Source organism: Heterodontus francisci, chromosome 5 (genome assembly GCF_036365525.1).
Source record: "Heterodontus francisci isolate sHetFra1 chromosome 5, sHetFra1.hap1, whole genome shotgun sequence".
Lineage (NCBI taxonomy): Eukaryota > Metazoa > Chordata > Chondrichthyes > Heterodontiformes > Heterodontidae > Heterodontus > Heterodontus francisci.
Genome location: NC_090375.1, coordinates 6,860,978 through 6,876,223, shown reverse-complemented (window position 1 = coordinate 6,876,223; position 15,246 = coordinate 6,860,978). Strand labels below are relative to the sequence as shown.

The 15,246-nt window shown below is 50.6% G+C and overlaps 1 protein-coding gene across 3 annotated transcripts in view; it reads right to left on the bottom strand.

Annotated features, from left to right (window-relative positions):
* The window catches only part of abcb8 (ATP-binding cassette, sub-family B (MDR/TAP), member 8), a 143,318-nt gene that overhangs the window by 40,252 nt on the left and 87,820 nt on the right, over positions 1-15,246 (bottom strand). The window contains exons 10-11 of one of the 3 annotated variants that reach the window (XM_068031058.1): positions 12,229-12,351; positions 3,075-3,108 (exon numbers count right to left, since the gene is read on the bottom strand). The exons of 1 other annotated variant lie outside the window; for it this stretch is intronic. In XM_068031058.1, coding sequence (XP_067887159.1) covers positions 3,075-3,108; positions 12,229-12,351 — 157 coding nt within the window. The remainder of the gene's footprint in view (positions 1-3,074; positions 3,109-12,228; positions 12,352-15,246) is intronic. One more of the 3 variants, XM_068031059.1, reaches the window with a different exon arrangement.

Below are 15,246 nucleotides of genomic sequence, written 5' to 3'. Positions count from 1 at the left end.
GGTTGTTGGAGGTCAATCATCTGAGCTCCAGGACATCACTGCAGGAGTTCCTCAGGGTAGTGTCCTAGGCCCAACCATTTTCAGCTGCTTCATCAATGACCTTCCTTCAATCATAAGGTCAGAAGTGGGGATGTTCGCTGATGATTGTACAATGTTCAGCACCATTCGTGACTCCTCAGATACTGAGGCAGTGTGTGTAGAAATGCAGCAAGACCTTGCCAACATCCAGGCTTGGGCTGATACGTGGCAAGTAATATTCGCAGCACACAAGTGCCAGGTAATGACCATCTCCAACAAGAGAGAATCTGACCATCTCCCCTTGATAGTCAATGGCATCACCATCGCTGAATTCCACACTATCAACATCCTAGGGGTTACCATTGACCAGAAACTGAACTGGAGTAGCCATATAAATACCGTGGCTACAAGTCAGAGGCTCGGAATCCTGTGGCGAGTAACTCACTTCTTGACTCCCCAAAGCCTGTCCACCATCTACAAGGCACAAGTCAGGAGTGTGATGGAATACTCTCCACTTGCCTGGATGGGTGCAGCTCCAACAACACTCAAAAAGCTCGACACCATCCAGGACAAAGCAGCCTGCTTGATTGGCACCCCATCTACAAACATTCACTCCCTCCACCACCGATGCACAGTGGCAGCAATGTGTACCATCTACAAGATGCACTGCAACAACGCACCAAGGCTCCTTCGACAGCACCTTCCAAACCCGCGACCTCTACCAACTAGGAGGACAAGGGCAGCAAATGCATGGGAACATCACCACCTGCAAGTTCCCCTCCAAGTCACACACCATCCTGACTTGGAACTATATTGCTGTTCCTTCACTGTCGCTGGGTCAAAATCCTGGAACTCCCTTCCTAACATCACTGTGGGTGTACCTACCTCACATGGACTGCAGCGGTTCAAGAAGGCAGCTCACCACCACCTTCTCAAGGGCAATTAGGGTTGGGCAATAAATGCTGGCCTAGCCAGCGACGCCCACATCCCATGAATGAATAAAGAAAAAACACACAGATCGGGCCGGGGGTGGGGGGAGGTTCACACACACACACGGGGCAGGCTCTCACTCACACACACACACAATGCAAGTTCTCACACAGAAACACACATACACCAGGCGGGTTCTCTCATATACACACACAGGGCAGGTTCTCACACACACACACACAATGCTAGATCTCACTCAGAAACACCCATACACCAGGCGGGTTCTCTCATATACACACACACACACACACACATTCATACACACACACAGGACAGGTTCTCACACACCCTTCGGGCAGGTTCTCACTCACAAACACATTGGGCGGGTTCTCACTCAGTCACACACACACACACACGGGGCAGGTTCTCACTCACACACATTAGGCGGGTTCTCGTTCTCACTCACTCACACTCACACACACACAGATCAGGGGGATGGGTTCTCTCACACTCACACTCACACTCACACACACACAGATCAGGGGGATGGGTTCTCTCACACACATACCCACACACACAGGGCACATTCTCACTCTCACACTGGGCTGGATTTTACAGCACCTCCCCCTCCTGACGTCAGGGGTTGTAGCGAGGGGATGGGGGTCCGGAAAATGCCTCCAGGAGAAGCCCACTATGGGCCTCGGCGCCGGGAAGGTCCCACCCCGCCAAAGTTTGTAAACTTTTAACTTCACCCCTTCCCACCATCTTCTACACCAATCAGATTAGTTTCACCTTGCTCCCCCCCCCCCACCGCACTGAAATATTTACCTGCTCCCCCTTCCCCACCAGTGTCCTGCATCAGATCTCTGAACGGCCACCGGCAGCAATGTGGAACGGACGGCGGGAGCAGTAAGTACTTAATTCCTTTATTTGAATAAATTAAAATATTTAGATGGGGCTCCCGCCGCCATGAGGCCTCGCCACCGCCGGCAATATGGGCGGGTTCTCACTCACACACACACTGGGCTGAATTTTATGTGGCCGCCGCTGATTTCGGCGGCGGGTGATAAAAATGGCCATGTTGCGGAGCCGCCGCGATCCTAAGCGCAGCAGCTCATTTAAATAGCCGGGGCAGGCCGCCTCTCCCCTGCACCCACCGCTGATCACATGGGGGGGGTTTGGCATTGACGCCATCTTTAAAGGGCTATTTTCCCTACCGCATAAATATTTAAAGATAGATTTAATTAAATTAAATAAATATATTTCTTTTATCCCTCCCCAATAGCAACTAAATTAATTATTTGCCCTTTTGCCCCCCAAAACACTTACCTTTACCATCTGACCTTCCCACCACCACCCCTTCCACCCCCCCCCCCCGGAAACTGCACAAACTTTAAACTACAACCCTTCCCACCATCTCCTACATCCATGACGTTAATTTGACCCCATTCTCCCCCCCCGCACTGATAAACGTACCTCCTCCCCCCTCCCCACCAGTGTGGAACCTCGTTTCCCCAGCAGGGGATCCGCAGGTGCGGGAGTGCCAGCCCCCGGGACAAAGATCACAGCGGGACATCTGGTGGCAACCTAGGTTTATTTAAATTAGTTATTTTAATTGATTTGCATATTAAAATTGTGGTCCTGTCACCCAGCAGGGAGGAGGCCCCCCCCCCCCCCCGCTGCCACCAGGAGGATCGGACATCGAGGTCCGTGGCAGCCCTCATCGGAGCCATCTTCAGGCCCCCCACCCCCACCACGGAACATGATGCTTGGGGGGTGGAGAACAAAATCCAGCCCACCCTGTGGGTTCTCACACACCAGGTGGATTCACAGACACGGGGGTGGAGGTGCTGCGCAAGGTGAGGTATTGGATAGGGAGGCACGGTAGGAAACGCAAGGGGTGGTGGAAGAGGAGGCAGTGGGGAGGGAGTTGCTGGCAGGCGGCATGTATTGGGGTGGGAGGTGTTGGAGGGTGGAGGTGTGGGTGGTAGGTGCTGGTGGCGGTAGAGGTGTTGGGGAATGGAGGTGTTGAGGGAGGATGTGCTGGATCTCTGCAGATTTTAGCAATGGGGAGAATGTGGAAATGGTTAACTGGGCAGGTGATAACTGTGGGTGAAAGGACTCACCTGTCCAAAGGTGATGGAGATATTCGCCAAAGACCTGCATTAATGGAGAAAAAAATCTTTACCTAAGCACGTCAGCTAAATAAACAGATTTTAATGCAGAGATTCATCATAGCGAACTGAATATATCATGCACAGGAGCCAATGGATCCTGGCCTGGGATACTGCAGTCACTGGAGTCTCTCAATCATGTCACCACAGGTCAGTGACAGGAGCATGGAGCTCAGCTCTGGTTGTCACCTCCTGCCAAACATTTAGGAGAAGGTCAGATGGAGGCTGTACCCATCAACCCAAGGCCAATTGGTTTTCTGTAAATGTGCTTTGTAAGGTAAATGTAATCAGTACTGCAACAGAGTATTATCCAAGGGTTAGACACAGAGTAAAGCTCCCTCTACACTGTCCCGTCAAAACTCCCAGGGCAGATACAGGAAAGGGTTGGCTGCTGCCTAATTGCTGCAATCAGCAGTCAGCAATCCAATGAGGAATAGCTGACTGTGTTGCAGTCAGTTGCTGCAGGTGCTGCTGGAAAGGGAGAGAGCTGCAACATTTTGAACAACTAACGCTACAGAGCAGGAAAAGACTTTTTAAACATAAGGATATGTTTCGAGCTGGGTATCGAGCACCAGATTTGAATTTGATTTGGACTGTTGGGAAAGGTAGGAGAGGCCAGAAGAATAAGGGGTGGGGATTGTACAATTCTGCAGGGAGCTGTGCAGTTGCACTAAACATCGGAGGAAGCTCCCTCCCCACCTCAATTGCCCAGCATAGGTCAGCTGAAGCTGCCTGGCTAACAATAAATCAGAAGACAGATAGTGCCTGGGCAGCTTTTGACTGACCCAGGTGAAGACACCTCTCCCAACCGGAAGACCAGAAGAGTTTGTGAAGGACTGTTTGATTGAACTGTGGTCTGTCATACCACCTCAGTGAAGCAAGTCATCACTCCCAGCCTCCCTAAACCTCTCCCCTACCTTATTACTCATTGCTTTATTTCAAATCTGTAGGCCGACCATTGTGGTGGGGTTTAGCTCTTGACCCATGGCAAGTCCATCGGTGCCAGTGGTGGCGCCCTCTAATACCTATGTGGCTGCAGCCTCTGTGGTTGCCCACGTGACCCCGTCACGTTTCAAGCTCATCACTTCTGGCCATGGAGTGAAGAGCTATGCCCACCCCAACATGTCTATTGAGGCTTGCGTGAAGGCAACCACTGAGGTTGTTGGCCCCTCTGCCATTGTGGCAGCCTTGAAGATGTACGGGAAGGCTGTGTTTGTCCTGAAGACCAAGTGGACGGTGTCTCTGGCCCTGAGTAAGGGGCTCACTGGGGGAGGGAACCTTCCTGCCGATGGACTCTCTGGGGGCCATCGCACAGCGGATAATGTTGTCAAATGTCCCGCCCTTCATTCCCAGTGAGATGCTCCTTCCCCAATGGCACCATCTAGGGAAGGTGAGGTCGGGGATAACCCCAGTCCCGCTCGGTCTTCGGCAGAACAGCCTCTGGCATGTCTACTCCTTCCACCGTCAGCTATTTATGCAGCTGGCGTGGGAGGAGGTCTTGGTGGGCCAATTTAATGTGGAGTTCCAGAGGACAGCCTACCACGTCTTCTGGACCTCAGACAGGGCGCGGTGCCATGCCTGCAAGGGGGTGGGGCACGTTCGTAAGAACTGCTCCAATCTCCCGGCTGCCAACTCAACCTCGCTGGCCCAGGGTGACGTTGTTGCACCTCCTTCCACTCCCCCTACACCACCAACAGACACCACTCAGGCGGTTCCGGAGACTGTGGTTTTCACGACCTATGGCGGGGAGGGGAGTGCCCGTCCGAGTGGAAGGAAGGCATGGAGAAAGAATAAACACTGAGAGAGGCACGCCCCCTGGACACCATGACACAACCCGAGCCTGAGCTCTGCCCAAGGCCCAATCCCAGGGCTGGGCTGAGGCCCAGGGTAACCAAGCAAAATAGAGTGATGAGGCGGAGGCCTCTGACGACATGGCGCCTTAGTGGGAAAAAGAGAAGGTACCCCTCCACAAAGATAACACAGGGTCCTGAGGCACAGAGCCCATCTGTTGGAGGGGAGCTGTCTCCTGGTTCGGGTCCCCAGGTTCCCCCTGCCACCACCACCATCAAGGCTGTAAAGCTTGGGCAGGAGCTCCCGAACCCTCAGGGTAGAGGGCAGGGGGAGACCCCTGTACATGTGGCCCCTCCTGAAGGAGCAAATGGAACCCTGCTTGTGGTGGGAGAGCCTGGGGACACCCCTGAAGAAGCCTCCCCTTCTGCCACTGGGTCGGGTGCCCTGAGTGGAGAGGAGGGTGAGGCCCCGAAGGGTCGGCCCTCCCAGCCAATATCCACTCCCGACCATGATGTACCCGACCTAGTTAGGGGTGAAAATGCTGCCCCATCTGCTGGGCCTGTGGACGTTGGCGGGGAGGGAGATGGCCTCTTCTCTCCGTCTCCGGGCCCGGCTGGATTTCCGGAGTCAGGAACTACCATCTCCCCTGGGCCGCTCATTGGCTGGGGACGGAGGTGGAGGGGGGTTCTGAACCACTGGCACCCATAGGCTCCAGTTCCAGAGTAGAACCCAGAGAGGACTCCTCCGCCAACAATCCTGGGGGTGGGATTGTGACAAAAGCAGGACCAGCTGCCGCGGCCAGTGTGTGGTGGGTGTGTCGGCTGCTGACGCGATGACCCGGAGGATGATGGGGACTCGATGTGGGGCACGGAGGACGACCTTGAATCCATCGCCAGTGCAGCAGTGGACTCCCTCGTGCCTCCCACCGAGTCTCCTCTCATCCCCACGGCGGACCTCCGGGACTTCCTTGCGGCATGCAGGGGTTGCCGCAATAAAGTGCAGCTGGCCCTCGACCGTTGATCGAATCTGGCGCTGATCATCCAGTCCATCCTCAAGAAAGTGGGCAAGGGCGCGGGCGTGAAACTGGTTGAGAGGCGCCGGTTTAAAGCGTTCCTCAATGGGTTGCTGGGGGAGTGGAAGGCCAGGTGCACTTCCGCTCCCTCCTCACAGTGAGGTGCTGGTGACAGGTTACTAAGTACTTTTGATACGAAGATAACCATAGCCAGCCTCAACATCAACGGCAGCAGGGGGTCTCACTGCAGATTACACAATCTTCAGTCCTCAGGGAAGGGAGATATGCGGAGAGCTTTCTGCAGGAAACTCACACCGTTCCGGGAAACAAAGCCACCTGGCTCCTGGAGTGGCGGGGTGGGGTCTACATGAGTCACCTCACCCCTATTTCTAGTGGGGTAGCTATCTTGTTGGCCCCAATGTTTCAGCCGGAGATCTTGGGGGTCAAGGAGATTGTGCCGGGCCACTTGCTCCACCTCGTCGTTCGCCTGGGTAGCGTGCCGCTCCACTTTGTGAATGTGTACGCGCCCAGGCCTAGCGCGTTGCAAGTGCACTTCTTTTAAGCTCCATCGATAGCGGCTAGTGCATCATCCTCAGGGGGATTTTAACTGTACCTTCGAGGTGGGGGAATCATCCGGTTCCCAGTGCGGCCAAGCGTCAGTGGAGAAGTTGAGGGAACTGATCAGCTCCCTTAACTTGGTGGACATCTGGCAGAATCTCCACCCTGAATCCAGCGCCTTTACAAGGAGGTCTGGAGGAGGAAGGTCCCGAATCGACCACCTCTACATTTCGCAGGCGTACGTCTCCCACGTCTCAGCGGCCTCCATGCGGCTGGTGCTGTACTCGGACCATCACCTGGTGTGGGCGGAGATTACTCCGCTCCGCACGCATGCGGGTCCGCGTACTGGCACTTTAACAACCAGCTGCTGGAGGATGAGTGATTCCGGGACTCGTTCCGTCAATTCTGGGCCGACTGGAGAAGGAAACAGGGGGGCTTCCCCTCCTTGAGGCTATGGTGGGATGTGGGCAAGACTCACATCCGTGTCTTCTGTCAGGAGTACGCGAAGGGGTCGACCAAGAGGTAGGAAGCCGAGATCGGGCGCCTAGAGAGGGAGTTCCGCCTTGGTCATGCCGTTGAGGACCCAGCCCTGAGGCAGGCGTACAAAGACAAGAAGGGCGCGCTGAGGGACATGCAGCTCATCGGGTCCCGAGGAGTGTACGTGAGGTCACGGATCCAGATCCAGGAAGATTTGGACCGCGCCTCACCCTTCTTCTAATCACTGGAAAAATGGCGGGGGGGTCCCTAAGCAGCTCGTTGATGGATCCTCCATCACAGATCTGGAGGGAATGGGCCTCCTGGCCCGTACCTGTTACAGTGCGTTGTTCTCTCCAGATCCGTCCTGCGAGGAGGCGCGCAGAGTTTTGTGGGAGGACCTGCCAAAGGTCAGTCCGGAGAGCGCCGAAGGATTGGAGGCTCCGCTCACATGACCAGTGCCTCCACCAGCTCTCGAGGGGCAAATCCCCGGGGCTGGATGGGCTGACCGTGAAGTTCCCAGTTCTGGGACGTCCTGGGGGACGATTATGCGTAGGTCCTGGGGGATAACCTTGCGACCGGGGAGATGCCCCTCTCGTGGTGCAGGGCGGTCATCGTCCTGCTGCCGAAGAGGGGTGATCTCCACCTCCTTAAGAACTGGCGTCTGGTCTCCCTGCTCAGCACGGATAATAAGATCTTTGCAAGGGCTTTGTCTCAGACCGCATTTTGTGGCCCGGGTCCGTCTTTTTTACGCCGCTGCAGAGTGTCTGGTTAAGTTAATGGGTCATTGATGCTGCCCCTTCACTTTGGGAGAGGAGTGGCGGAGGGATGACCCATGTCCGGCCAATTGTATATCATCTGCGTGGAGCCGTTCCTGTGCCTGCTTCGCAGGAGGTTGACAGGTCTGGCTCTACGTGGACCGGCCATGCGGGTCGTCCTCTCGGCTTACGCCAAACATGCTCCTCACGAACACAGGTCCCGTTGGCTTGCGAAGAATTCGCGATTGCCAGCAGACCTTTTCTGCCACGTCCTCCAAAAGGATCAATTTTGAGAGATGTTCTGGACTCCTGATGGGTCAGTGGCGGGTGAACTCCCTGCCGGAGGAGTTGACACCTTTTGCATGGGACGCCACATACCTCCACTATCTGGAAGTCCACCTTAGTCCCGATGAGGAAGCCTAGCCGGCAAATTGGGAGGAGTTGGAGGTGGAAGTCACCACTCGGCTGGGGCGCTGGACAGGACTGCTCCGAGTGCTTTCCTACAGGGGCCGCGTGCTGATCAGAAACCAATTTGTGGCCTCAATGTTGTGGTACCAGTTGGTCACTTTGGCCCCGCCCCCTGCATTTGCCACCGAGATCCAGAAGAAACTTGTCGATTTCTTCTGGGGCAAGAGGAAACACTGGGTCTCTGCCGCGGTCCTGAGTCTCCAGATTGAGGAGGGCGGCCAGGCGCTGGTGTGCGTCCGCACCCAGGCTGCGTCTCTCCGCCTTCGGACCCTGCAGAGACACCTGTACGTCGAGTGTCCTCCCAGATGGTGTGCGCTGGCGACTTATTTTTTCCACCGGGGCATTGTCATCAAGATGACACGCAGCTCCCGGCAGAGAACGTTAGCCACGCCTCTCTGAGTGAGTTGCCTGTCTTTTATCGGGATCTACTCCGAGTCTGGAACATGGTCGCCTCCAGTCAGGGCGCTCCCCCGCCGGCGAAGGAGAGCGCCTCGGCTGTCCGGACTCTGAGGACAGACCAACGGGCGGAGGAGTAGCCGAAGCCCCCGGGACACCCCTCACTGTGGGTGACAAGGGGGCTCGGGAGTGTGGAGCGGTCCCGGCTGAGCTGATCCCCGCTCGGCCGGAACTGCTCCTCGGACCCAGGCCCCGAAACCCTCCTCGGGAGCCAATCCCACACAACCCGAATCGCCTCTCTGAAATGCCCTCCTTGCCATTCCACACCACGTGAATGGGTTTCCTGTACAGGCTGCTCCTGCACAATCTCCACTTCTTCATCCTCGTCAGCTGCCCGGACACGGCAGTCCTTGTTTCTAGCTGGTGCCGAGGGGAAACCCCAGTGGAGGTCTCTCTACGCGGGAGTCCTCCCCCTTTACATCGGGGACCTGGAGTGGAGGGTGCGGCACAGGGCAGTCCCGTGCAATAGACTTTTAAGTAGGTTAAAGGACTCTGTCCGTTATTTCTGCCTGTAATTTCTGCGGCCTGGACGAGTCCGTGTTCCATGTATATTTGGAGTGTGCAAGGTTGCAGCCCCTCTTTGAGTATTTAAGGGGACTGCTCCTCAAGTTTTGGTTGCACCTCAGCCCCACGCTCCTGATCTTTGGGCACCCAGTGCGGAGGGGCATGGGCTGGGACGAGGATCTCCTCGTCAGTCTGCTCCTGGGCCTGGCCAAGGTGGCAATTCACAGGTCCAGGCAGGGGGCCATCGGGGGTTCAGTCCGCCATGATTGCCTGCCCCTCTTCCGAGGTTACGTTCGCGCCCAGGTGTCCAGCTGGTTTGGCTTCTGCGACTGGTAGGCACCGCAGGGGCTGGAGTGCATCATTGATGCCCTGAGGTATAAAGGCCTCCTCGACATAAAATACATAAAAGGGGCCTGGGGTATAAAGGTCACCTTATATAAAAAAAGGTTAGAAAAAAATGGGTTAGATACAGAGTAAAGCAAAGAAAGAAAAAATAACAGGTTAGATACAGAGTAAAGCTTCCTATAGACTTGAACAGCAGTTTAGGAGAAAAGGAGACTTTCCTCCACACACATGAGCACTTGATTTGAATGCAGGCCCCAGAGGGGGTAATTAATCTGTAACACACTGGCAGAGAATCACAGAATGGTTGCAGAAATAAGGAGGTCATTCGGCCATCAGACCTGTGCTGACTCTTTGCAAGAGCAACTCAGCTAGTCCCCCTCCCCTGCCCTTTCAGTGTCACCCTGCAATTTTTTTCTCTTCCGATAATTATCTTAGGCAATACATTCCAAGTCCTAACCAGTCACTGTGTAAAAATGTTTTTCCTTACGTCACCGTTGCTTCTTTTGCCGATCACCTTAAATCAGTGTCCTCAGTTTCTCGACCCTTCCGCTAATGGGAACGGTTTCTCCCTAGCTACTCTGTCTGGACTCCTCATGATTTTGAATAGCTCTATCAAATCTCATCTAAACCTTCTCTCCTCCAAGGAGAACAACCCTAGCTTCTCCAATCTATCCACATAACTGAAGCTCCCCCATCCCTGGAACTATTCTCATAAATCTTTTCTGCACCCGCTCTAAGGTCTTTGCATCCTTCCTAAAGTGTGGTGCCCAGAATCGGACACAACACCCAAGTTGAGGCTGAATCAGTGTTTTATAAAGGTTTATCATAACCACCTTGCTTTTGTATTCTATGCCTCTAATTATAAAGCCCAGGAACGCGTAATTTTTAACCACTTTTTCAAATTACCCTGCCACCTTCAACGATTTGTGCACATATATACCCAGATCTCTCTGTTCCTGCACCCCCTTTAGAACTGAACCCTTTATACTGCCTCTCCTTGTTCTTCCTACCAAAATGTTTCCCGTCACACTTCTCTGCATTAAATTTCATCTGCCACATGTCTGTCCATTCCACCAGCCTGTCTATGTCCTCTAGAAGTCTATCAATATCCTCCTCACAGTTCACAATACTTCCAAGTCTTGAGTCATTTGCAACTTTTGAGATGGTTTCCTGTACACGCAGGTCTAGGTCATTAATATTAATCAAGAAAAGCAGTGGTCCTAATGCCAACCCTGGGGGAATCCCACTATGTACCATCCTCCAGTCCGAAAATCAAGCATTCACCACTACTCTCTATTTCCTGTCACTCAGCTACATTCGTATCCATGCCGCCTCTGTCCTTTTATTCCATAGACATCAACTTTTCTGACAAGCCTTTTATGTGGAACTTTATCCAATACCTTCTGGAAGTCCATGTACACTACATCACCACATTACCCTCATCAATCCTCTCTGTTACCTCATCAAAAAACTCAATCAAGTTAGTTAAACACGATTTGCCCTTCACAAATCCATGCTGGCTTTCCTTACTTAATCCACATTTTCCAAGTGACTGTCAATTTTTCCCTGATTATCATTTCTGAAAGCATTCCCCCCCCCCCCACCGAGGTTAAACTGACTGGCCTGTAGTTGCTGGGTTTATCCATACACACTTCTTTGAACAAAGGTTTTGAACATTTGCAATTCGCCAGTCCTCTGGCACCATCCCTGCATCTAAGAAGGATTGGAAGGTTATGACCAGGACCTCCACAATTTTTACTCTTACTTCCCTCAGTAACATCCCATCCGGGCAACTGTAAGTACAGCTAGCCTGTCCAGTATTTCAACAGTCTCTTTTTCTTTTATGACTTTGGCAGCATCTTCTTTCTTGTGTTACGCTCACCCGGTTCATTGTTTATATTAATATTTTAAGGTCATTTTTACTTTAGGGAAATTAAATGTGTAGCTGTAAGAATTTCAAAAGGTTGCAGACCGCCCAAGATTTAAAGTTCAAAAATCTCTTCATGACTGCTTACAGAGACAGAGTTCGAGGGGTGAGAGCCATAAAACTGCAGGTAGCTCGTTTAGTTGGGCAGTTGAAACCAGAAAGTTTAGAAGAAATTGCTCTGTCATTGTTAGCAATATCAATTATTCATGTGGATATCAGAAAATAAAAGATTAGTGAAGACAAATGTAGGTCCCTTACAGTCAGAAATGGGGGAAATTACAATGGGGAACAAAGAAATGGCAGAACAATTAAACACATACTTTGGTTCTATCTTCACAAAGGAGAACACAAATAACCTCCCAGAAATGTTGGTGAACCAAGGGTCTAATGAGAGGGAGGAACTGAAGGAAATCAGTATTAGTAAAAAAAATAGCGCTCTAAGGAAATTAATGGGGTTAAAGGCTGACAAATCCCCAGGGACTGATAATCTACAACAATAATAAAAACAAAACACTGCAGATGCTGGAAATCTGAAATCAAAACAAGAAATGCTGGAAATACTCAGCTTCTGACAGCATTAGAAGCAGAGTTAATGTTTCAGGTCAGTGACCCTTCATCAGAACCACCAGAACTGCTGGTTCTGATGAAGGGTCACTGACCTGAAACATTAACTCTGCTCTCTTCACAGATGCTGCCAGACCTGCTGAGTATTTCCAGCATTTCTTGTTTTTATTTCAGATTTCCAGCATCTGCAGTGTTTTACTTTTATTTTAGTGTTTAATTAACTAAAACTTCTCTTCCAGGAATGCCTACCTTGAAGAAGTTCTGCTCTTCTCTCCTGATAATCTACATCCCAGAGTACTAAAGGAAGTGGCCCTGGAAATAGTGGATGCTTGGTGGTTATCTTCCAAATTTCGATAGAGTCTGGAGCAGTTCCTACAGATTGGAGGGTGGCAAATGTAACCCCATTATTTAAAAAAGGAGGGAGAGAAAAAACAGGGAATTACAGACCAGTTAGCCTTACATCAGTAGTGGAGAAAATGCTAGAGTCTATTCCAAAGGATGTGATAGCAGAACACCTGGAAAGCATAAATGGACAAAGTCAGCACGGGTTTATGAAAGGGAAATCATGCTAACAAATCTACTGGAGTTTTTTGAGGATGTAACTAGTAGAGTAGATAAGGGAGAACCAGTGGATGTGGTGTATTTGGATTTTCAGAAGGCTTTTGATAAGGTCCCACATAAGAGATTAGTGTACAAAATTGAAGCACATGGGATTGGGGGTAAGGTACTGGCATGGATTGAGAATTGATTGACAGATAGGAAACAGAGAGTAGGAATAAACTAGTCTTTTTCCAGGTGGCAGACAGTGACTAATGGGGCACCGCAGGGATCAGTGCTTGGGGCCCAGCTATTCACAATATATATTCATGACTTGGGTGAGGGAACCAAATATAACATTTCCAAGTTTGCAGATGACACAAAGCTGCGAGGGGATGTGAGCTGTGAGGAGGATGCAAAGAGGCTCCAAAGTGATTTGGACAAGTTGCGTGAGTGGGCAAATGCATGGCAGATACAGTTTAATGTGAGGTTATCCACTTTGCTTGTAAAGCAGAAAGGCAGATTGTTATCTGAATACTGATAGATTGGGAAAGGGGGAAGTGCAACAAGACCTGGGTGTCCTTGTACACCAGTTGCTGAAAGCAAGCATTCAGGTGCAGCAAGCTGTTAGGAAAACGAATGGTATGTTGGCCTTCATTGCAAGAGGATTAGAGTACAGGAGCAAGGATGTCTTACTGCAGTTATACAGAGCCTTGGTGAGACCACATCAGGAGTATTGTGTGCAGTTTTGGTCTCCTTATCTGAAAAAGGATGTTCTTGACATGGAGGGAGTTCAAAGAAGATTTACTAGGCTGATTCCTGGGATGGCAGGATTGACGCATGAGGAGAGATTGGGTCGACTAGGCCTATATTCACTAGAGTTTAGAAGAATGAGAGGGGATCTCAAAGAAACCTATAAAATTCTAACAGGACTAGACAGGCTAGATGCAGAGAGCATGTTCCCGATGGCCGGGGAGTCCAGAACCAGGGGTCACAGTCTCAGGATACAGGGTGTGCTATTTAGAACCGAGATGAGGAGAAATTTCTTCACGCAGAGGGTGATGACCCTGTGGAATTCTCTACTGCAGAAGGCAGTTGAGGCCAAGTCATTAAATGTATTCAAGAAGGAGATAGATATATTTCTAAACGCCAAAGGGATCAAGGGATATGGGGAGAAAGCGGGAACAGGGTACTGAATTAGATGATCAGCCATGATCTTTTTTGAATGGCAGAGCAGGCCCGAAGGGCCGAATGGCCTACTCCTGCTCCTATTTTCTATATTTCTAAATCAGAGATGTTTTGAGAGTTGGAGGTAATTAGCTTAAATTGCTATCTGGTTCATCCCACATGTACCACATTGCTATGGAAATAGATGATGCAGGGGGTACCTGTTGGTGTGTTTGATGACAGGGAAGCAGTTGGCTTTTGGAAAGGGAGTTGGCTTTTGGAAAGCTGTTAGTCACAGAGAAAGCAGTTGGCTTTGAAAGCAGCTGGGCTCAGGAGCAAAGAGGCCATCAGGAATCAGGGGTGTTTCTATTTTGAGGCAGGCCCATGGTCAAACTGGGAAGTGCAGATTTGGGAGATATCACATCTCAGATGATAGATGAAAACGAAGGAATTGAAGTGAATTCCTAAGAGCTGTGGTGCACTTTGGATTGGTCCCAGGAGAAGTGAACCACCAAGATCCTGTAAAGTATAGGGGAACTCTTAGGGTGAAAGTAAAAGTCAAAAGGGGAGTGTTCAGTTAAGATTTTAAGTTTAAAGAATGTGATTTCAAGTTGTAGTCTTTTAGTAGTGTTTTATTTTGTTTAACTCGTGTACAAGTTTAAAATGTGAAATCTTGTGGCATAATTCTTTCAGTAATAACTGGGAATTCAACTTTCTCTTTTTAAAAGTTAAATGTATCTAATGGGATTGTAACACTTGGTGAAGACAGATGCAAAGTACATATTTAGTACCTCAGCCATGCCCTCTGCCTCCATGTTTAGATCCCCTTTTAGGTCCCTAATTAGCCCCTCCGCTGCTCTTACTACCCTTTTACTACTTATATGCCTATAGAAGAATCACAGAATTGTTACAGCGCAGAGGAGGCCATTTGGTCCATCGTGTCCACACTGGATCTCTGAAAGAGCAATTCCCTCAGTCCCATTCCCATTGCCTCTACCCCATAACCCTGCATATTCTTCCTTTTCATATAACTGTCTAATTTCCGTTTGAATGCTTCAATTGAACTTGCCTCCACCACTCTCCAAGGCAGTGCATTCCAGACCTTAATCACTCACTGCGTGAAAAAGTTTTTCCTCATGTCACTTTTGCTTCTCTTACCAAATACTTTAAATATGTGCCCTCTCATTCTCTATCCTTTCACGAGTGGGAACAGTTTCTCTCTATCTACTCTGTCCAGACCCCTCATAATTTTGAATACCTCTATCAAATCACCTCTCAGCCTTCTCTCCAAGGAAAACAGTCCTAACTTCTCCAATTTATGTTCATTCTCGTGAATCTCTTCTGTACTCCCTCCAATGCCCTCACGTCTTTCCTAAAGTACGGTGCCCAGAATTGGACACAATACTCTAGCTGAGGCCGAATTAGTATCTTATATAAGTTCAATATAACTTCCTTGCTCTTGTACTCTATGCCCCTATTAATAAAGCCCAGGATACTGTATGCTTTATTAACCGCTCTCTCAACCAGTCCTGCCACCTTCAATGACTTATGCACATATACACC